Source organism: Jaculus jaculus, chromosome 1, assembly GCF_020740685.1.
Source record: "Jaculus jaculus isolate mJacJac1 chromosome 1, mJacJac1.mat.Y.cur, whole genome shotgun sequence".
NCBI lineage: Eukaryota > Metazoa > Chordata > Mammalia > Rodentia > Dipodidae > Jaculus > Jaculus jaculus.
Window position 1 is genome coordinate 29,611,628 of NC_059102.1, and position 23,913 is coordinate 29,635,540.

Sequence of the window (23,913 nt, forward strand, 5' to 3'; positions counted from 1 at the left end):
AGCCAGGAATTCTTTTGCACTACAGTATTTTTATTAAAAAATATTTTTTTAGTTATTTAAGAGACAGAGAATTGGAGAAATGGCTTCATGGTTAAGGTGATTGCCTGAGAAGCCTAAAGACTCAGGTTTGGTTCCCTAGAACCCATGTAAGTTGGATGCATATGGTGGCACATGTATCTGGAGTTCATTTGCAGTGGCTAGAAGCCCTGGCATGCCCATTCTCTCTCCCTCCCCTCCCCCCCCTCTCTGTCTTGCTCTCATACATAATTAAAAAAGAAGGAGAGAGACAGAGAGGGCATGCCAGGACCTCTTGCTGCTGCAAACCAAAATCTAGATGTGCAGTCAACTTTGTGCATCTGGTGTATGGGTACTGGGGAATTGAACATTGGCTGACAGGTTTTGCATGCAAGTTCATTTAACCACTGAGTCAGCTCTCAACTACTTTATTTTTAGAAAACAAAAACAAAAACAAACAAAAAAACCCTCTTGCTTGAGATTTCCTTTCCACTGCTAAGCTGACAGCAATGGTACATTCAAATTTCTCCATGTCAAGGCCACATGTAATGATGGAATTTACCTTAACCTTGCCACCTGACAATATGCATTCACACACTGGCTCCTCCAGGAGAAAATGAAGGAGATGAACAAGCTTCTTAGCCTTTCTTCACTTCTTAACCACAATCATGACAAAATCACTAATGACATACCTTCTTCTTAACCTCAATGAGATTTTTTAAATTATTTAAAGTTTTGTTTGTTTATTTGCAAGAGAGAGAAGGGGGGAGAGAGATGAACAGCATGGTTCAGCAGGACTTCTTGCCACTGCTAATGATCTTCAGATACATTCAACCACTACTTTGTGGATCTGGCTTTATGTTCTGGGTACTGTGGAATCAAACTCAGGCCAACAGGCTATGCAAGTATGAGTTTTTAACTGCTGAAGCCCCCAGGGGACTTGTTGTTATTGTTGTTTTGTTTTTTATAATAAGGTGAAATTAGTAAAATATTAGAGATGGTCAATATAAAACTGTGAAATAAGAAAAAATGTTGCTAATAAATAAAATATCACTGTTTGAATATCTTGAATCTTAAGTGTAAAGTGGAATGCTCATTGCTTAAGACAAAATCAACTTGCTTAGAATGATGAAATGTCACCAAATATGCTCCAAAAATTCAGTTGAGAAAGTAAATATTTTTCAGAGTGGAACCCTAGGTGACATTATGCAAATGAGAACAGTTATTTATTCACCTTTTGATCCAGACTGTAGGCCAGCACCCAGTCCTCCTGCCTGGGGTGGAAGAGCAGGCTCTGGACGTAGAAGGTGAGTCGATATTTCTGATAGGTGGCCCCTTCGTCTGAGCTGATCAATATGCTGCTCTCCATCTCGGGGTCACTGAGAAGCATGATCTGGTGAAAGGACAGAGGAGAAATTACGGGGAGTATTAGTAAGATGGATAAACAGAAAGCCATCAACCATAAATCCATGTGCACTGGTAGATTGTAGCATATAATGGAGTCACTTTATGACATACTGGCCCATCTTTTTTTTTTCAGATTTAATCTTTAATTACCAAATTGAGATGAAACCGTAACATAAGATGAGGTCTTTATAAAAAAGGAAGCTCATTTTGATGCCAGTCTTAGAAGTGCCAAGAGCATACTATTGTGGTCTGCTGTCTCTGACCTTGGGATACTCACACCAGCTCTCACTCTCTCTTGCTATCACTCTCTATTAGTTTCATCTTTAATCAAAGGGAGGAACCTTCCTAGATATGATATTATTATTTATTCTGTGATTTCTGAAATCTCTTAACAGCTTAACTGGTTTAAGGGCTTTTAATAATACCTTTGTTACTAAGACTTTCCAAAGCACTTATCTCACACGGTCCTTGGACAAATACCACTGTCCCATGTTTGACATCCTCAAGCCAAGTAGTTAGAAATGGTGCCACCAAAAGGCTTTGGTACCCGAAAGTGTGGGTTCAGATCTCTAGAGTTCTGCATCTGTGTCATGTTACCAATAGACTGTTACTTAAACTGTGCAAGATTCCATTTCCTGGCAATAACTTGAATCCGATGCTCCCCAAACTTCATTTGAACAAGTACCGTAAGGTGTTGTTCTTGACTTACAAACAATGCAGTGTAGCTTATAGCTAAGTACTTCATTGTTATTGGCTCTGCTAAGAAATAATGGACTGACTGTCCAGTATTTAAACACAGTAGACAGGCACTCAGGCCTCACCTTCAATTATTAAGCTCTGCACAATCTTAAGTACATCTGAAACTTTTACCCTTCCTGAGCATTCTCCTCCAAGGGCTTTTAAGGCATCATATTTTGCTGGTTCTCCTCTTTTTTAAAAACTCAATTTTGTTTGATATCCCTTTAATCATGACTAATCCCTCTATCGTTTACCTTGTCTTTTCATTCAACAAAATGCTAGTGACTTTTTTTTTTCATTCTCCATTTCTTTCCCCCTTTATCAGTTGCCATCTTCTTGAGGACACCTCATAAGCTTAGTCTCCAAATGAATGAGTACCATCTATCACAGACTTTACCTTCAGCTGCAGACTTATAAACTCAGCTACCTAGGCTCTTCTGATTGGATGTGCCATAAACATCTAACATCCAAGCTGTCCCACAGTGGTACCTTATCCCAGCCCCAAGGCTCACCAGCTCAGTCAGTATTTCTACCAGCAATCTATGAAGAAATGTGCCTGGATTTATGCTTGACTCCATGGTTTCACCGCCTAAAATCCCTTATTCTCTGGGACATGTGGATTTTAACTCCTAATTAACTCCAATTTTAACTCCATGCTCTCCCTGCTCACTGTGTGATATGTATACTGTGGCCAGAAGAGTAATCCTATAATACAAATATAAATAAAGCTGATTCTGACATTCTCATTATACAATTACTTATGATCAATCTCCATAAATCAAAATCTTTAAACAGTTTGACAAAAAAAAAATCTGTCTCCTCCTAACATTTCCTGCTTTACCAACAACTCAGGACTTCCAAGTGTTATTATCTCATCTTCTTTGAGTTGCTATGATTTGCTGAGTTACTTACTGAGCAAGTGAGTGTTTTTCCTAATGGAGTTGGAGTGTCTACATGTCTTTGGACATACCACCACCAACTGTTAAGGATACAGCTACCATATGGTATGAACCATGTGTGCCAAAGTACAAAATAAGACCCCCCAAAACTTTCCCATACTTTATTTTATTAAAATAAAATTATCAGGAGGATTTTAAAAAATATTATTTGAAACATATATTATTATTAAAAATTAAGCTTTAGAACAAATGTAAGCCTTATTAAGATGCATAATCCTTTTTCTATTTTATTTCTCCCCAGGTTCTTAGATAAATTTACTTTCCTGTCTCAAATATTTGCTTTGGCTTCATTGAAGTAAGTCATCATTAGTTATCAGCAAATTTTAAGATATGGATGTAACATAATAATTGTTTTCATTCATGTGTGAATAATCCAGGGCAAAGTTTGTGGATTGGCTACTCAAACACAGAATAGTTCCTTCTTCCAAGGAAATGTGAAAGGGAGAAGGGAACTTGTTAGAAACCCCCAGACAACCTTGAGAAGACCTTAGGGGAGGTGCCCACAGTGCTTGCAGAGTTTGAGAGCACAGTTACACTGGGTGTGCTTTATAACCAACCTCACCTACTTCCCATTTCTGAACTGAAGGGCAGGCAACATAACAGGGAAGGGAATCATTTCCCCTGGTGTAGAGAAATTAAACTGCTTATTTTATACAGGTATAAAGAAGAAGCTTCATGCCTGAGATTTTAATTAGAAGATAAGGCCAACATCATAAATGGACTATATTTTATACACCATGAGTTACAATATACTGTGTAAGGGCTACCATCAAATACCCTGAGTAACTGATTCTCTCTCTCTAGCTCACACTTGCATACACAAGCACACTGCTCACACCCAAGTACCACATGGCCGTGTGCACACTACCACAGGCCCTGCACAAATACGTGTGCACAGAAACAGAAATGAGTTCACATTTAATAAGCCACATTGTCATTGTATGGCAGACTTACAGAGCTACTTTTTGAGAGAGTACATTTTTATTGCAACCTTTCTCTGACATTCTCATCAGAAATCCTTTCATATACTTTGATATCACTTGCTATGTCCCTATTCAACACTGCCTTCTGAGAAGACTGAAAAGAAAAGAAAGGGAAATAGAAACTTGCATGTCCAACCTGTGCCAGGTACTTTACCTGACATTTTATACAAACATTACACAATTATGTGGAGTAAACATGATTACTTGTATTATATATATATATAATACAATAATATATATATATATATTAGTTTATTTATTTGACAGAGAAAGAGAGAGAGAGAATGGGCATGCCAGGGCTTCTAGCCACTGCAAATGAGTTGCAGGTGTGTGTGCCCCCTTGAGCATCTGGCTAACATGGGTCCTGGGGAATCAAACCTGGTCCTTTGGCTTTGCAGGCAAGTGCCTTAACTGCTAAGCCATCCCTCCAGCCCATAATAACTTTCATTTTATAAATAAGGAAATTGTAGCTCAAGGGGGAAATAGTTTTCTATTTTCCTCTGATTTAATCAAATCTATACAAAATACATATATACAAAGAATTAGCTATTCTTTAAAAGTGTGTCTACAATCCAATGGGGACAATGTAGCTTCACAGAAATTCTCTTATTCCTATAACTCATTATTTAGCTCTGACACAGGGGACATCAAGAATGAAATGAATAGGAACCAAAGGAAAAAATACCAATGTGTTAACACCAGAAAAAACAATAAGATACAATACAATACAATAAGATAGTAAATATATTTTATTACAAGTTAAACCACAAGGTAAGATATATCTTATACATTATCATGCCAAATATAAAACAACAATCTTTATATTGTTCAATAATAATTTTTACTCAAATTTATTTATGGTTTGTTTGTTTTGTTTTTAGAGGTAAGGTTTCACTCTAGTCCAGGCTAACCTGAAATTCACTATGTAGCCTCAGGCTGGCCTCAAACTCACAGTGATTCTCTTACCTCTGCCTCCCAAGTGCTGGGATTAAAGACGTGCACCACCATACCCAGCTTCATTTTTTTTAAATTTTTTTTTAGATAGTGTCTCTCACTGGCCCAAAAGTGGCCAAGCAGGCTACACTACTTAGGCAGTGAGCCGTGGGAATCATTGTGTCTCTACCTCCCCAGTGCAGAATTAAAAGTGTGTGATAATATGAAAGGGGTAGGGTTATCAAATATTTCTGTCTTGTTGTGATTTTGTTCATTCCTTTTTGAGTTGTATGCATATATATGTATGCATGTGTGTGCATGTGTGTACGTGTGTATTATGTATGGATATGCAAAAGTTACGCTGCATGTGTGACCATCAGAGGATATTCTCAAACACTGATCTTGCCTGTCACCTTGTTTGAAACAGGATAGCACCTCTTGTTGCTGCTACAAATGCCAGTCTGACTGGCCCATTGAGCCTCAGCGTTTTCTTGACTCCACCTCCCATTACTATAGGCACACTGGGGTTTACAGGTGTGTGCTACTGTGTCCAACGTGATATGGGATCTGGAGACCTGAACTCTGGTTCTCAATCCTGCACAGCAAGTGCTTTGAATGGCTGACTCAGACTCATCTCATCAGCTCCATTTCGATAATTTTATTCAACTTTCCCTAACAGAATATCTATAGCGAGAACCTTAGCAGAGTGGTGTATGCCTGTATTACCATCACTTGAAGGTAAAAAGCAAGAGATAGGAGTTTAAAGTTATCACTGGCTACATAGGAAGTATAAGGACATTCTGGGCTACATGAGATCCTATAACCCCCTCACACACCTCAAAAAACATTTGTAGTGGGTGATCTGGAAAGGAGGCATTTCAAATGTGAGTTAGCATATCATCAGTGGAATAGATTCTAGATACAGTTGTTTTGAATGCAAATCTTCAGGCTACTACTTTATATGTAAATATGAGAAAGTGACTCAATTTTCTATATCTATTACTTCATCTCTAGAAAAAGGAGGCAGTGATTGCACTTTCCTCTCAGTGTTGTTTGTAAGATTCAAAGAGATAATAATAAAAGGACTTAGCACAGTGCTAGCCACAAAACTTCTACATGCCATATTCATTTTTATATTACCCATATGTAGCAGACAGCTTCAGGTTCACTGAGATGAACTTCCAGACCAGGCACAGTTATGGAGGAAAGGATATTTATGAAAGAAAACAGATCCAGGGGAAGTTCCAAAATGGCAGAAGAAGCTGGCCTGCTCTCACAGAACCAGTCAGAGAGAGAGAAGCACCAGCCAAAAGCCAAAAGCAACACAGCAAAGCACGTTTCAGGAACTCCAGGCAGGCACACTTTGCATATATTTATATTGAAATCTGAAACCCACCACCACACCTTAAGATCTGCCCAGTGACACCTCCTTCAGCAAGGTGGCTGCAGATGCAAACTACAAACTACTAAAACACTGAATATATAGGGGACCATCTATTCAAACTACCACACCATCATAATTACATAACTAGTGCTCAAACAGGCTGAAAGGGATGGAGGGAAATTGACATGGTGAGGCAGATAGGTCTTTATGGAATGGATAAAAACAAATAAATAAAAAGGCAAAAGAACCAGAGAACCTCTACTCAACAGGTTAAAATCTTTTCCACTGCAATAAGTAAATGGTATAGAGATCTCTACAGCAGTAACATTCATATGGTTAACAATATTCTATAGTATGTTTTGAAGTTTTGTTAAGAACGCAAATCACATGTGCTGCTGCAGTCAGGTTCACATTGCTGGCAGAAAACACCCAACCAAGAGCAGCTTGTGGAAAAAGGGGGGCGGCTATTTGTGCTTACAGACTTGAGGGAAACCAATGGCCTGAGCAGAGGGTGGACATCATATCCTTGCAAACATCAGGTGGACAACAGCAACAGGAGAGTGTGCCAAACACTGGAAAGAGGAAGGCGGTCATAATACCCATAAGTCCACCCACAACAATTCATGGCCAACAAGATGCTTTAATCCCCAAACTGTCATCAGCTGAAACCTAACTTTCAGAACACCTGAATCAAATCACCACAACATGTGATAGAGATTAATTATAATTATTATAATTATTATATATATTATAATAAAAAAAAGCAGATGACTTCTAGTCAAGATGGAGTCCACCTAATGTTGCCTCACTTCACAGGAAAGAAAAGAGATAGAAAAAATGATCTTAAAATTCATATCGAATGGAGAAGGCCTCTGATATCTAAGCATACCCTCAGCAAAAGAAACACCTCTGGAGACATCACCATATCTGATCTAAAGCTATACTACAAAGCCATAGTAAGAAAAACATCATGGTACTGGCATAAAAGCAGGAACATAGACCAATGAAATAGAATTGAGGACCTGGATTTTGGATCAAGTAACTACAGCTACTTGATATTTGAAAAAGGCCCTAACAATGTAGACTGGAAAAAAGACAGCATCTTCAACAAATAGTGCTGGAAAAACTAGATAACCATATGCAGAAAAATGAAATTCAATCCACACATCTCACCATGCACAAAAATCAACTCCAAATGTATTAAAGACCTCAACATAAAACCAGATAATCTGCTACTACTGCAAGAAAAAATAAGAGGAACATTCCATGATATAGGAGTGGAAAAGGACTTCCGGAACAAAACCTCACTAGCTAAAGAAATTAATCAATCACTCAACAATTGGAATCTCAGGAAGCTGAAATACTTTGTCACAGAAAACAAACAATAAGCAGAGCCAATAGATTTCCCACAGAATGGGAGAAAATCTTTGCCAGATACACATCTGACAGAGGCCAAATTTCTAGGATCTACAAAGAACGCAAAAACCTGAACAATAAAACGTCAAACAACCCACTCACAAAATGGGGCAGAAAACTGCACAGGGAGTTCCCAGAGGAAGAAATACAAAAGGCAAACACACATTTAAGAAAATGTTCAACATCCATAATCATCAGGGAAATGCAAATTAAAAGAACTATGACATTCCACCTTACCCCAGTAACAATAACAGACATTAAAAAAAAGAAATCTAGTGATAACAAATACTGGAGATGTTGTGAAGAAATGTGAACCCTCATTCGCTGTTGGTGGGAATGCAACCTGGTACAACCACTGTGGAAAGCAATATGGAGACTCCTAGAAAGGATGACTATAGAGGAACCAAAGAACCCAGTTATCCCCTTATTGGGCATTTATCCTAAAAGCTCCAAACCTCAGCTCAGAGATATTTGCTCAACCATGGTTATAGCTGCTCCATTCATAATAGCTAAGAGCTGGAATCAACCCAAATGTCCATCATTAGATGAATGGATAACTAAGATGTGGTATATCTACACAATGGAATTCTATGCTGCAGCAAGGAAAAAAAAATGACACAATGAAATGTGAAGAAAAATGGTCAAACTTGGAACAGATCATTCTCAGTGAACTCACCCAATCACAGAAAGATAATTTTTTCATGATCTCACTCACCTGTGGCTCCTAACCTGAATCTTTCCATGATGCTGACATACCTAATAAACATCTTGAGGACTGCATAATAGGGATGGAACTGTGGGAAGGGAGGGTAAGGATGGAAGGGGGAAAAATAAACTGGACCCAAATAGAAATGGTACCATAAAATCCTATATCCTGAAAGACATACTAAAACGTCAAACCTTCATCAGGTGTTAAGAAAGAATATCTGACTCACAGGGGTCTGGGGAGGGTTATGATAAAGACTATCCTCAATCTTCTCCAGTTTTTTTTTTTCTCTCTCTCTCTATTTTCTCTCTTTCACTTTTATATTACCTATATTTTTCTTCCTTCTTCTCCCTTGGCAGTGACTTGTAACTCCCAGTACCAGCATCTGGGTCACATCCACAATGAGCTGTTGATCAGAGAGACCTACAAGTTTTCCCAAAAGAAGATGGAATTCTCTCAGACTACTTGATGACCCACCAAAGGTTAATAGTAAGACCCTGCTGCCAAAGATACCAGATGCTGCTGGGACAGAACATGGAGCAACCTGGCTGGAAACTGAAAGAGAGTCAATCTCCAGACAGTTAGCTTGTCGAGTGCAATAAGTTGTTATACGAGCAAGTGGGGGAAATGACCAACATCTGTCTAAGTAACTCATGGTCTAAGCTACTCAACAGCAATCAACCTGACTTGATGCTGACATAAGTGCAATAGTGGCGCACAGCCATGGTGGGTTACCAACTGCTCTTTATTTGGCTTACGGATCCACTCAGTGGAATGGAACCCATACCTGGAATGGAGAAACAAGTCAGAAACATATCCAAAAATTGTCCTACTCTCCAATATCAAGCTCCCACTAGAGGGCTACAAGACGGCCTACACCTCTTAAATTCTCTCTAAAATCAAAAGGAATATCCATGTATTTTGCACTGACCTCACTCTCCATCAGAAAATGTGCTTCTCTTTTTCAGATGGACACAAAACCTGAGGAGAGTATCAACCCAACGCACTCTACCTGGGCACCAGCTGAAGCCATAGTTAGTGGGGTAATGAACAAGAGATGCTTTCTCAGTAAACCTGTTACCAGCACCAGGATGACAGAGACAGACACAGAGAACACTCAACTCTTTACCAAATCAGACATCAAGAGTCACAGAGACTCTCAAGACCTCCTGTCACTGAAACAGACCTAAAATAAACACAACATGGCTCAGGAAAATTCATGGAAGAGAGGACTGAAAGATTGTTAGAGCAATAAGTTTGGTCATTATGCAAGAGACATTGCCACTCCCCCATAACTGAAGGCCACCCCCACAATGCAACACCCACAACCTAAGGGGAGTAACAGGGAGAAAGTTAACAATGGTACCATCATTGCTGTGTACTCACTATATGTGTAACTAATAAAAAAAGAAAAAACATAGATGAGTCATGGAGAAAGATGCTACATTTTCTTTTTCTTTTTTTTTTTTTTTTGAGGTAGGGTCTCAATCTGGCCCAGGCTGACCTGGAATTCACTATGTAGTATCAGGGTGGCCTTGCACTCATGGCAAGCCTCCCACCTCTCCCTCCCGAGTGCTGGGATTAAAGGCATGTACCACCATGCCCAGCTACATTTTATATTTGAAATTAATTTATATGCACTTTGCAATCCTAGTAATAACCATAAAAACACACCCTCTTAGCAAATATCAACACTGCTCAGTGAAGACCAAACAGTAGGTCTTAATTTCATTCCTTTTTTAAACATATTATTTATTTGAGAAAGAAGCAGAGAGAGAAAGAGAGAGAGAATGGGTGCACCAGGACTTTCAGCCACTGAAAATGAACTCCAAATACATGCACCCGGCTTATGTGAGTCTTGGGAAATCAAGCTGGAATCCTGCAGCTTTTTAGGAAAACACCTTAACCACTAAGCCATCTATCCAGCCCCTTAATTCCATTTCTTGTTCCTGTATCCAAATACCTGACAAGAAACAAGTTAAGGGAGGAGTGGCTTCTCTCGGCTTGAAGTTTAAGGTTGCAGTCCATCACGGAAGGTTCTGCATAGAAGGAGTAGCAGGGAGCAGTCTGCAGTCAGGAAGCAGAGAGAAATGACTGGTAGACCTCAGCCCTTTTGTCTTTTCATTCATCCCAGGGCCTTAGTCAATGCCATGGCCATCCACAGGTTAGGTGGGTTTTCCCACCTCAATTATCCAACCTAAGAACTCTTCAAAAACGTGCCAAGAAATTTGTCTCCTCAGTGATTCTAGATCAAATCAAGTTGGCAATTGATCTTAACCATAAGAGCAGGTAGCCATCAATTTGTGAACTACGAATGCTGTTCATCTCTTCCTTGGGAAAGTCCAATCCATGATGGCACTATGCATGTGATGGCCTTAAGGGTGACAGTCTTCATGGACTGGGACATTCCCTTTAAATGTACTATCAGAATTAGATTAGAGACGGACAAGCTGTAGAGCTGACCACATAAATGAATGGTGCAGTATCTGCTTTGTTTAACTTGTAATGCTTTTTAGAGAAAATCCGTGAAAGAGGCGAATAACAGTTATCCAAATATTAATGACACATCTTAAGTTGTAAAGGACATAGGTGAAAGTCAGAAATCAAACAGGGATGTGCATATTAAGTGTAAGTTTTTAAAGTTCTGTAAAGCTTATCTATATTTAAAGAAGACAGAATTGTTAGGGGAGATATCAATATCTGACTCAGATGTCTTCACAGAACACACTGTTAATCCAACAATGTCACTGACAAATATGTGGCTTTATTCAATCACCTCATCTCTGATTCTCTTTTGTGAATTTTATCGACAAAAAATGGAAGTTAAAGGCTTTTCAGTCTTTTATTCTGCCCAGACATCCCGGAAAGTAAGGAAAACAAACTGTAGTCCAATGTTCTGAGAACAGTCCAGAACAGGAAAAAAAAAAAAAAAAAAAAAAACTTTTCTATGAATAGGAAAGAAAAAAGAGAAGCCATAATTTAGTCCTAATTTTAGATCCTCGGTGCATTTAGTGATCAATAAGAAAAAGAAATAATATTAATATACCCTTGCAAAGACTGTAAGAGATACACCAGTACAACTGGTCCTGAAGCTCATTGCTGTAACTGATACGTTGATGAACAGTGCCTTCCACATAAGTGGAATAAGGCATAAGACAGGTAATATCAGATAATATGCTGATATAGCCTCATCATCCTCATTCTCTTATTACCCCCCTTTTCTCCTTCCCTCCCTCATTTTAATAGTCATTTTTGATGCATGAGCAAATAGAGCTTGCCTTTATGTCAACATTTTAAAATATCAAGGCTGGGGCCAGGTAAATAACTGACACTCACATGGTGGAGGTGAAGGACAGTGCTAAACACAGGACAATGGACAGGACAATGCCTCAATAAATTATTATCCTGCTGAGAGTGATGGCACACACCTTTAAATCAGGAGGCAGAGGTAGGAGGATCGTCATGAGTTGGAGGCCACCCTGAGACTACATAGTGAGTTCCACGTCAGTCTCAGCTAGAGTGAAACCCTACCTCAAAAAAAAAAAAAAAAAAGAGTTATCCAACATTGGGCTGGAGAGATGACTTAGTGGTTAAGCATTTGCCTGTGAAGACTAAGGTCCCCGGTTCAAGGCTCAATTCCTCAGGACCACATAATCCAGATGCACAAAGTGGCGCATGCATCTAGAGTTAGTTTGCAGTGGCTGAGACCCTGGCATGCCCATTTTCTCTCCCTCCAACCCTCTGTCTCTGTCTCTCTCTCTCTCCTCCTTCTCCTCCTCCTTCTCTCTGTCTGTATGTCACTCTCAAGTAAATAAATAAAAATAAACAAAAAAAAAAACTACAAAAAGAGAGAATTATCCAGTGCAAAATGTCAATAGGGTCAACACACATGACCTCTTACCAGTAAACATGTCACTCTCTGCCAAGATTAGAACCTCCTCCTCCACATTCCATCCAACCCATTATGTTAAATTTATTTTTACTTGTCCCAAAGGGATTAACACAAACATCAGTGGTAAAGCAATAATCCTTGAAACAAATCAAGAAAGAAAAAGAAAATCACAAAAATAATTAACTTATCAACAGAACAAACAATCCTTTTAAACTGGGGATAGGATTTGTATAGACATTTCACTAAAGGGTATATAAAAGTGGAGTCTCTGTCTGTAAAAGCCATACATGGCAGCATATGCCTGAAATCCTAACACTTAGGAGGCAGAGGTCTAGTTGTATAACTAGTATACCCAAATAGGTGAGCTCCAGTTTCAGCAAAAGATTCCCGGCCCCCACAAAAAAGATAAAGAGTGATGGAGGAAGACACCCTATGACAATCTCTGGCCTCCACATGAACATGCACACAGCAGCCACACACATGTACAAGCATGCATACACATATGAATGTACACCACACACACAGTGAAAATGTAAATGAAAAACTAACTCACCAAGCATTAGGTAAATGCAAATCCAAACCACAATAAGACACTATCTCCTCCCATGACTGTTTAAATGAAATATGAACTACTGGAACTATTTTATAGTATGACTGCAAAAGTAAAATGATACAGCCACCATAAAAGTCAACATGGTAGCTTATCAAATACTTAAAAACAGAATTAATTTATGGCCCATCAATTCCACTCCTGAGTATTTATCCAAAAGAATTGAAAACAGAATCTCAAAGAAACATAAGTACACACATAGCAACATTCTTTTCCATAGCCAAAAGAAATAAACATCTTATGTATTCATCAATAAAGTAATCATAAAATGTGTTTGCACCTACAAATATTATTGTTCAGCTGTAAAGAGATGAATATTCTGAAACATGCTAGTATATGGGTAGACCTTGTAGATATTAAGTAATATGACATATGTCAGTCACTAAAAGAGAGATACTATAATGAATTCACTTATAAATCTGGCATCTAGAGTAGTTAATTCAGGCAGACAGTACTATGGTTACTACATAGTTGTGCATAGGGAATAACGAGTTATTGTTTAATAGCTTAGTTTCAGTTTTGCAAAGTGGAAAGACTTCTGGAGATCAGCGCACAATCATACGGATGTACTCACTACTGAACTGCACAAAGAAAAATGGTTAGGAAGACAGATTTGATTTTCTGTGTATGTCACTATAATTTTTATAAAGCACAAACATAAAAAAAAACACAAAATTAGATAGGAGGCTATAGACAAAATAACATGCTGAGGAAATTCCTAAACTAATCACACACAAATACCTTAGCATCATATATTCATATAACGAATACTAACTGAGTCTTTACCATATTTTCTGGACCCTAGATCAATGGTTGGGATCACAGAAAGCATCAAGAGAGTGAAATCCCTTCAATCATGGGGTTTACATCCTAGAGAGAGCAGGAAAAAAAAAAAAAAGAGCAAGCAGATAAGTGAATATGTAGGTATGCAGTAGAGCAGATGGCAGCTCAGTCCTGTTGAGGGAAACACCAGGCAGGGGGATTGGAAGTAATGGGAGAGTGCACAGTTTGAAATGGTGTGGTCAGCAAAGGCCTCATTTGGATCTGTGATAAAGCTATGAGAATCCAGTGGGCAGGAGTAGAGAACAAAAGACAGGGGCGTAAAGGAGGTCAGAAAGTGCCAGGGGCAGGGTAGGTCACTATTGGCAATGTGAGGACTTGGGCTTGAGCCTAAGGAACATGGAAAGCACTCCACTCTGGCTGTGATGCTGAACTGAGTGGTGTGAGTGGTGGGGAGTGCCAGGGGAAGAGTGACAGAGACAAAGTGGACACAGGAAGGCCAGACTGGTGGCCTGCACCAAGATGGAGTGCAGAAGTGTTGTGAGGTGATCAGTTCCTGGGTGTATGATAAAGAGGAGTCAAACTGTTCTTCTCCTAGATGATGTGGGATATCAGGGAAAGTCACGTGACTCATTAAAAGTTTGCGCACCTGTACATTCATCTTAGTGCTATTTATAATAATTAATTATTGGAAATAATTCAAATTATTTCAGGTTTTAGCCTGAACTGGAAAAAAAAATGAAGTAGCACTTATGAGGATAGAAAAACTATGAAAGCAGCAAATCTCTCACATCTTGAGGGCTCTGGCAATAGGGACTGGTTTTGCTATGCAGGATGCACATTCAAGTGGGATGTGAGAAGACAGATAAAAGGGCTCATCTTCACACGAGAAGGATGGCCTGCTGGTTAAGAGATCAGTAATCATCAGTGTCTGAACAGCACTGAAAGGTGGAATGTGGAGGCCATCATGACAACAAATGGAGATGAAAAGAATCCAGAGAAAATAGAATTCTACAACAACAAAGGACTGTTGAGAAGGTACCCAAGTAGGAGAAAACCAAGAGAATAAGGTGTCCTTGAAATCACGGAAAGGGAAGATGCTATTCAACTGTGTCAAATACAGCTGACCATCAAATCATGTGAGTTCGTTAGCCTCCATTTTCCACTTAGCTTCATTTGCACTTCCCATGGCTCCAGTTGCCCTTAGCCAATGGTAGTACAAAAAAAAAATATATATTAAATGAAAGATTCCAGAAATAATTCCTAAGTTTAAAAATGTATAATGTGACCAAACCATGCCCTGCCCTACTTTATCCCACTCAGTATGTGAGCCACTATTTTGCCCATAGTCTCTATACTGTGTGTCCTGTATATTTTAGTTATGTAACAGCCTTGGTTATCAGATCAACTCACCCTCATTTTACTTAATAATTGTCCCAGTAATATATGTTATGTTGTTGTAACTGCATCATTGGTTTTGATAATATCTTATTTACATAATTTATAAATTAATCCTTATCATAGGAATAGATATATGGCCGGGCATGGTGAAGCACTCCTTTAATCCCAGCACTAGGGAGACAGAGGTAGGAGGATTGCTGTGAGTTTAAGGCCACCCTGAGACTACATAGTGAATTCAGGTCACTCTGAGCTACAGTGAGACCCTACCTTGAAAAAAAAAAAATTAAATAAGAATAGATATGTGGGAGTGTGAGTAAAGACAAAGTAGGACGGCATATCTGTATGCAAGTGCCATAATGAAGGGCAGGCAGAGGGCTCTTGGATAAATCACTCGTAGTGTGCGAATGAGGACCTGAGTTTCAGATTCCCAGCACCCACGTAAATGTCAAGATTTCTAGCATTTGGGAGATGAAGAAAGGTGATCTGCAAGTCAGGCAGCCAGCTACACTAGACAAATGGACAAGCAGTGGGTCAAGTGACAGAGACCCTGCTGCAGTAAATAAAGTGAAGTGAGATTGTGAGAGACACCTGAGATTGTGAGAGACACCTGACATCAACTTCAGGCCTCCACACATGCCCACATGCACTCATATATGTATGTTCACACACATATAAACAAAAATGTGCAAACACATACATTTGCAAAAAAAAAAAAAAAAAAAAAAAACCTTTTCATAGTGAGATCCACTGTTCTGTATACCACCATAAAAATATTAGTTTAAATATATGTCTCTTGAAAATAAAACAGTACATAGGATTCAATACTATATGTTTCAGGCTTTCCCTGAGGGCTTGAGAGCAGATTCTTCTCAAGCAGAAAGGTGTCTAATACTGAAAGGCAACCACTAAAACTAGTAACAAGGGAAACATCAGTAACCACAGCAAAGGCAGGGAGTGAACCAGGCCAACAGTCAGTATTGGTGGAAGTATAAGTTGGCCCAATCGCACTAGAAGGCAGTGTGGCAATATAGAACAAGGCTCATAAATATTCACATATTTGACCTTGCAAGTTCTGTCCTAGGAATTGTTCCAAGGAAATCATCAGGGACACAGCAAGAAGTTTATTCAGCTATATGTCTATCTCATGTTGTTTATAGTAATATAAGGTTGGAAATTACCCAAATATTTTCCAGGAGAATGATTAAATAAAGCAAACTAAATCCATTTAGCAGAATACTGTATAGCTATTAAACATGAATTAAAACAGTTATATGACACATAAAAACATAATCTTATGTTTCCACAGTGGATGGAAAGCAGGCTGGGCATACATGAAGCATAATCTCTATTTTCTAAAATTGTTTACACATCATGTTTGTATGTTGTTTAACACCCCAAATGATATCATGCCCATGCTAACAGTGACTATTACTGTATGCACATGCTAACATAGAAAACATGGAAAGCCAGGTTAGTCCCTGTACACATCATGAGCAGTACTTGTGCAGGCTAGGTATAGGTGTGAGGGTGTTGTTGTAAAGGGCCTCACATGTACAACTAGAGCACCTTGCCACTCACTGAGTGGTTTTCTTGGTCTCCCCACCAGACGAGGACTCTTCTGCCTCAATCTCTCATTCTCCAGACTTCCCAATCTACCACATGCTAAATATCTCTTCTCAAATTCAGCTATGAACATGACATTTCTCCTTTCCCAAGACATACTATGTGATGGCTACTTATCATTTAAAAATCACAGCTGTCAGTCATATAATTCTCAAGTCAGTCCTGGTTACTTTAATATTTGTTTTCATCAACACACCCACTTGTTCAATTCAATTAGTTACTTCAGAGTTTTATAAATCCCTGTACATATTCTAACATTATTGAGAAGCCCCTATCTTTGCTAATGCAACTCTGTAGGAAATAGAAAACCCAGTCCCGCCCTGGGCTTCCTTCACGGTCTGTTTTACTTCACTCCCTCCCTTCAGTAAACCGCCACAAATGCTACAGAAAGAGCCCCTCTTGCATGGGATCCATGAGCAAATTAGTTATGACACTGAACTATCATTTTGTTTTCATATATTTGAGAATATCATTATACTTACACTTTCAAAATATTGGTGACTTTATATTTCATGCATATTGATCTCATTTTGTGAGCTTCAGGTTAAGTTCACTGAGGTCAGGGTGCATCCTCTAGTCTTTGCCCCTCTGAACTAAACCCGCACATGATTAGCACATGAAGCACGGCTGAGTGAAGGCTCTTTTGATGTTTCTTAATTGGCTTGATCAAATAATCAGGTATCTGTGGCTAAGCAACATGTATTAGTTATGTTCTCATTACTGACAAGAATCAGGTTAAGAAAGGAAAGTTTCAGGGTAAACATTCCCTCGTGGCAGAGAAAGCATGGTTGCAAGAGGCTGGCTAGTCACATTGCATCCATCTGACAGGAAACGGAGAACAAACAGGAAGTGAGGCCCAGCTATGAAAAAAATAAATGAAATTGGTCAGTGGTTAAGGAGCTTGCCTGACAAGCTTAAATGACACAGGTTTGATTTCCTAGCACCCATGTAAGGCCAGATCCACAAAGTGGCACATGCATCTGGAGGTGGTATGTGATAGCTAGAGGCCTTGGTGTACCAATTCTTTGTCTGTCACTCCTCTCTCTCACTCTCTCTCTTTTTCTCTCTATGCTTGCAAGTAAATTTTAAAAAATGAATTAAATAAGGCTGGAGAGATGGCATCGCAGTTAACAGGCTTACCTGCAAAGACGAAAGACCCAGGTTCGATTCCCCAGGACCCTCGTAAGCCAGATGCACGAGGTGGTGCATGCTTCTGGAGTTTGTGTGCAGTGGCTAGAGGCCCTGGCATGCCCTTTCTCTCTTTTTCTTTTTGCCTCAAAAAAATAAAACATGTTTTTTTAAAAATGTACTAAATAAAATAAAGCTCACCCCCATGACCCATTTCTTTTACTAATCTACTTTTTTCACCTCCTTAAAGTTTCCCGACCTTCCCAATCAGCACCACCTGATGAGAACCAAGTGTTCAAACATCTGGGCCTGTGGGGGACATTTTATCTTCAAACTACAATGCAGTGAGAATAGTCAGAAAACCTGAACAGAAGAACTGCTCCTCTGCCAGCCCAGATAGTATCAATGCCACTTACTAATAACTGTCACTTGAGACAGAACTCCTCTGCCACCTCCAATTCCTTTGTAGGAAAGACTGGTACAAATAAGTGGATACATTCTTGATCATATTATTTCTCAGTAAGATCTTTGTTTCTAATATTTTTTAAAAAGCCTAACCCTGAGGGAGAAGGAGAAAGAAATTCCAAGATTTGAGAAATAGGAAATAAAGCTAGGTGCAGGACTTATACTTATCTTTGGCAATTTTTTTGTGGATTGATTTGGGGAATCTCCTTGCTTATCTCATGGAAGGAAGCTGCACATTCAGGTGTGTTGTCCTGGATTCAGATAGAGAAGTTGAGACATGGGCGAGACAGGTTGGAAGGCATGGGAATTGGCACAAACTTGTTGTGGTCACAGGAATGTAGACAGGTGTATCTGGCTCTGAGAAACATCTCATCGGTTGAGTCAAGATCATTCAAGCTGTTCGTGTTTCCAAGCATCCAAGTTACAACTACATAGATCTGGGACCACTGTGGGAGCCCAGTGTTACAAGCACTATTTCAAAGCTTAAATCAGAAAGGCAATGATATGAGAAAGATAAAGAAAAAAAAAAAAGATGCTTTCCAGCATGTCTATTTCCTACCACTAAACAAACCTAATTTATACACATCTTGTAGAAGCTATGTGGGAAGAAGATCTTCAAAAGATTTGGGTGCACAGGGGATGGTAAACGGAAATTAATTGCACAGTACCCATTATGACTAATTTAAGAATTGCAGATTGCCGCTGATACAGTATTTATTTAGTGCAGTATCTTTAGTCACTCATCTAATGAATAGAAAAAAATTAAAATAAAAGGCATGAGGTTACCTGCTCTCAGTGGATCTTTTATTCTTTGTATGAGAAACTGCCAACGTAGGCCTGTTTTTCAGGGACTTTACTCTAGATATTTGGAATGGGTTATTGTATTTAGAGGAGTAGAGATAAGCTTTTGTCGCTATCACAGGGAGATCAAAGGAGCATGTATCCTTGGAATATCCTTTGCCCTGGTCTAGTTGAAAAAGGCTATGCCGCTGAGAGCTTTACTAGAGTTAGTTGTAGGACTAGTGCACTTTGGGAGCATTGTCTTGCCCAGTAGATGTGACAGCAACAAGAACGTGCAACAGGAGCTCGACTATGCATGCCCAGAGCCTGGTTCCATGGCTGAGAGGCCAGGGAGAGGACCCCATGTAGCCAGATGCAAAGAACCCAGTGTCCTGATAGCTTACTACTGCATCAAGCCTTAGTTTCAGCATTTCACAGAAGTACAGGCAATGATAACTGGTGGCTCCTTTGTGTCCTGAAGAAAGGTTATGCTGGGAGTGGGTGCTAGCCCCACTCACCCATGGAAGAAGCATTTCACCATCTGAACACGAAGGCTGTGCCAGGAGCTGCTTTCTGCAGCATTTGATGTGTCTGTACTTTCTGCTTACAGCTCAAGACACCTGCTATAAACACCTTGAAGCTCAGATCACATTAAGTAGTATCAGAGCCTTTGGTATATGTGGCATTCATTTTCTGAGTCCTTCTGCAGTTTTTCTCTCCTTGGTCCTACTCTATTCTGTGAAGAAAGCAGTGCAGTCATTATCACCACAGCCTCAAGTCAGTTTGGGCTCCTGAAACAGGATACCATAGACTTGGAGGCATATGAATAACAGACATTTGTTATAGAAGCTGGGAAGTCCAAAGTCTATATGTGGTAGATTCATTCTGGTCTTTTTTATGATGACGCTAACTATAAGAACTCCTATGTGAGGATGTCACCTTCATGAGCTAAGCACCTTCCAGTGATCCTAAGTACCTTTCACAATCACAATGAAGCATAGGATTCCAAATATGAATTTGGGTGGACACACTCAGTCTATAGTACAACCTGCACTAGTTTTGTATGTTACTTTAGTAGCTTAAATGCCAAAAGTTTAGGACCTTACATATCTGGAAGTCAGAGAGTCAAAGGGGGTTTGGAAAAGCTAAACTCCAGATGCCCACAGAGCTGTGGCCTCTCTGAAGGCTCTAAGGAGAATCTCTAATTGTGCCTTTTGCAAGCTTTTGTCACTGTCATGTCCCTAGGCTCCTTACCCACTTCTGTCTTCAAATTCAGGCATAGCCACACCAGTCTTTGTCATTACAGAGTCTGCCTTTTCCTCTCTTTTTTGCCCATATTTAAGAATACCCCTGATCAGTAATTGGACCACTTGATAATCCAGACTATTCTTTTAAAGTTCAGCTGATTGACAATGTGAGTCCCATCCTGAGCTTGAATTTCCCCTTGCCTCATAGCCTAACATATGCACAGATCTTGGAGATTAGAATATTTTTGGAGGTCTTAATTCTACCAGCCACGCCCACAGGGATCAGTGGCTTACTCAGAGTTACAACTGGTTACCAAGATTAAAAGGCAGGTTCAGGTTTGGAGTCCACTTTACCACCCACTTGGATGGTTTTGCCTTCGTGCTGGGCTCTGTGCTGGTGACATGGTGAAGGAGAAAGAGGACGGCTGGAAAGAGACAAGGAGTTAGCACACAGAGAAGAACAAGGAGAAGGAAGGAGGATGCTTCAGGCCCTGCAGAGCATTCTCTGTGGGTGACCCCTGTGCTGCCCCACACCGGACCATCCTACTTTTGTGGAATCACCCCTTTCAGAGGCGAATTTGATCCCATTATCCCAAAACAAAGAGCTTGAGCCAGCCTGTGTGTGTGCTTTTCCATGGTGGATTTTAGAGTGTTTTCCCTGGTTTGAGTTTGCTTACCCCCGCCCCTCTCTATGTGAAGCAGAAGGGGAGGGGACAGGGAGGTAGCAATTTTGCCAGGCAGGTACTCTCTGTAATGATCCATCATTCCATGCCAGGTGGTCCCCAGACTAGCAGGGGAGAGGAAACCACAATAACAGTAATAAACAGAAAAACGGGCCCTCCAGGTAACAACATAATGAGGAGCCCCAGCTGCTTCTGCCACGGAGGTGGCAAGAGGTAGAAGAAGAAAGACCGAAGGGGTAAGGAGATGCAAGTGGGTAACGGCCACAGCTCTCAGTCCATTTGTGTACCTGTGTGTTCCCTTTCTTCCTCACACAAAGGAAGGTAACATCACCATGCATATGCTTGCATGTGCACGCGGACACGCACACACACAATCACTAACTCCGTGTTGTTGTTAAGGCTGGCGCAGCACATTTGTCAAAAGGTCCAACTGCCACTTCTGATTCCAGAGCTGTGCAAAGGATCCACCCCTATGGTGATTTAGATTAATCACTTCTCATTAAGAGCCAATAAACACACTGCATTCAGAGTGCTCTCTGCCGCCACAGCCCACTGTCGCCATGTGTAATTGCCGAGAGGGAAAGCAGAGGCGCACCAGAGAGTTGTCAAATGTAATTTATAGGTTTTTAAGATCTAATCATTTTCTATAATATTAGATTAAATGACAGTCTATATTAAAGAGGAAATTACATTTCACCTTGCTTTCTTCCCTCCCTCCTTTTCCCTTCCCCCTTTTATAACAAAAAGCTCTTATCCAACAGCAAAAGGCCATAAAATGTCCTTGGCAATGTACTTGAAAAGTATTACCCAAGGGACTTGCCCTAACCCACGCCAGACCGTAAGAGAAGTTGGAAAAGAAGAGAATGGGAAGTTCTCTCAGCTAAGCCAATTCCACTCAGGAAACTCTCCTAGCCAGCAACCTCCTTCCACTGCCCAGAGCTGGTACGTTTTACCCTGATCATATGTGCCACTGATCCTGGGCATTTATCTGTCTGCAATGGTAAGGAGAGGCCTGGAATAAACTAGAATCATATGGAATCTCATTGCCTTTTGGATTAACATCAAACAGACTTTAATTTTGCAGTTGACCATTCAGCCACATGGTTAGTGGCCAGTAACTGAATTACATCCATTTATTATGATGGACACTAAGTCCCAAAGGCACAAACATTAAGTTTGACAGTTCAAACCCTTCCGCCATCATTTATTAGCTCCTTGACCACGGGGCTTCTGTTTGCCTCATCTGTAAGGCCAAAAACCACAACTGATTCTACCACCACTATGGTAGGCTGAGACAGTACAATGGATCTGGGCAATCTCCCATTACCGTTGCATTCACAAATGTGGGAGCTGTACTGCCCATCCCATGTCTCATGGTGTTCTAGCATAGTTATCCTCAAGTAAGAGTTGGGGATGGGGAGAGACTCAGATTGGGTAAGACCACGCAGCTGAGACACATGATATACCTCTAAAAACAAAAGTGTGCTGTCCTCTAAAGTAGAAGGATGCATACGGTTCCCATAGCACAAATGGAGATGTGGGAGGAAACTACTTTACTGTGTCATGTCTCACATTTATGATGTCAGATCATGGGGGATAAACTCTATAGTGCACAGATGACAGGCCTGGGCAGACTGGCCTCAACAGTCTATCCCTGTGGCCCCACAGCATGGTTCGAAAGAACCCCTCAAATCCATTTCCCAACAATTCAGATTTCCTACCTCACCATCGCTGCTTTGTTCCTGTCTCTTCCTGGAATGCTCTTCTTTCCCACTGTATAATCTTGATCTCTGTCGCCCTCTAAAAGCCATACACAAAAGCCACTGCTGGGCTGGAGAGATGGCTTAGCATTTAGGGCATTTGCCTGCGAAGTGAATGGACTCTGGTTCAGTTCCCTAGCACCGACGTAAGCCAGAAGCACAAGGCGGCACATGCATCTGGATTTTGTTTGCAATGGTTGGAGGCCCTAACATACCTATTCTCACTCCCTTTCTCTCTCCCCCCACAAGCCTCTCTCTCTCTCTCTCAAATAAATAAATAAAAATAAAATATTTACCAAAATAGCCACTACTACCTCTAAGAAAGCCCTTAATACTCTCACTGCTCTTAGTGATGACAACTTGATGAGGTTACATTGAAATTGCAAGCTCTGTTGTGGCAAGGAGATATCCCCTTTGCCTATCCTCTCTAAAGCCCAAGTTAATGTCTCTCAAAAGGGTTTAGAAGCACCATGGTTCTACTACTCCTGGCGCCTGCTTGCATGATCCCAGTTCCTGCCCTCCCTACAGAACTCCTGGACTGACAATGGGCTGTGCAGACAGCTCTTACAGCTTCAGCTCACAAGGGATATTATTCACCTCCACTCTCACTATGTCCAGGGGCCAATGTTAATTGTTTGGCCAGCCTTGCTCCCATTGAGGTAAAGGATCCAATCCTCCTAAAAAACGGCAACCCCAGGGGCAACATATAGTTTGTATAAATACTGAGTGTGTGTGCGTGTGTTGTGTGTGTGTGTGTGTATGTGTACAAAACAGATAAACAAATGATGTGTTGTATACTTACAGCACCATTTCCAAATCTGATGAAAACATATGGAAATACCCTAAGTGTTCTTCAGTGGATGAATATATAAACCAATTGTGGTGCTCAGTGGAATATTATTCAGCCATAAAAACCAATGGAGTATTGATGCATGCTACAATGTGGATGGTCCTTAAAAACACGATGCTAAGTGGAAAGAAGCCAGGCACAACAGGCAGGCCA

General features: G+C 40.3%; 1 protein-coding gene across 1 annotated transcript in view; it reads right to left on the reverse strand.

Annotated features, from left to right (window-relative positions):
• Positions 1-23,913, reverse strand: part of Sorcs3 (sortilin related VPS10 domain containing receptor 3) — a 642,016-nt gene that overhangs the window by 297,198 nt on the left and 320,905 nt on the right. The window contains exon 4 of the mRNA XM_004659366.2: positions 1,250-1,408. Coding sequence (XP_004659423.2) covers positions 1,250-1,408 — 159 coding nt within the window. The remainder of the gene's footprint in view (positions 1-1,249; positions 1,409-23,913) is intronic.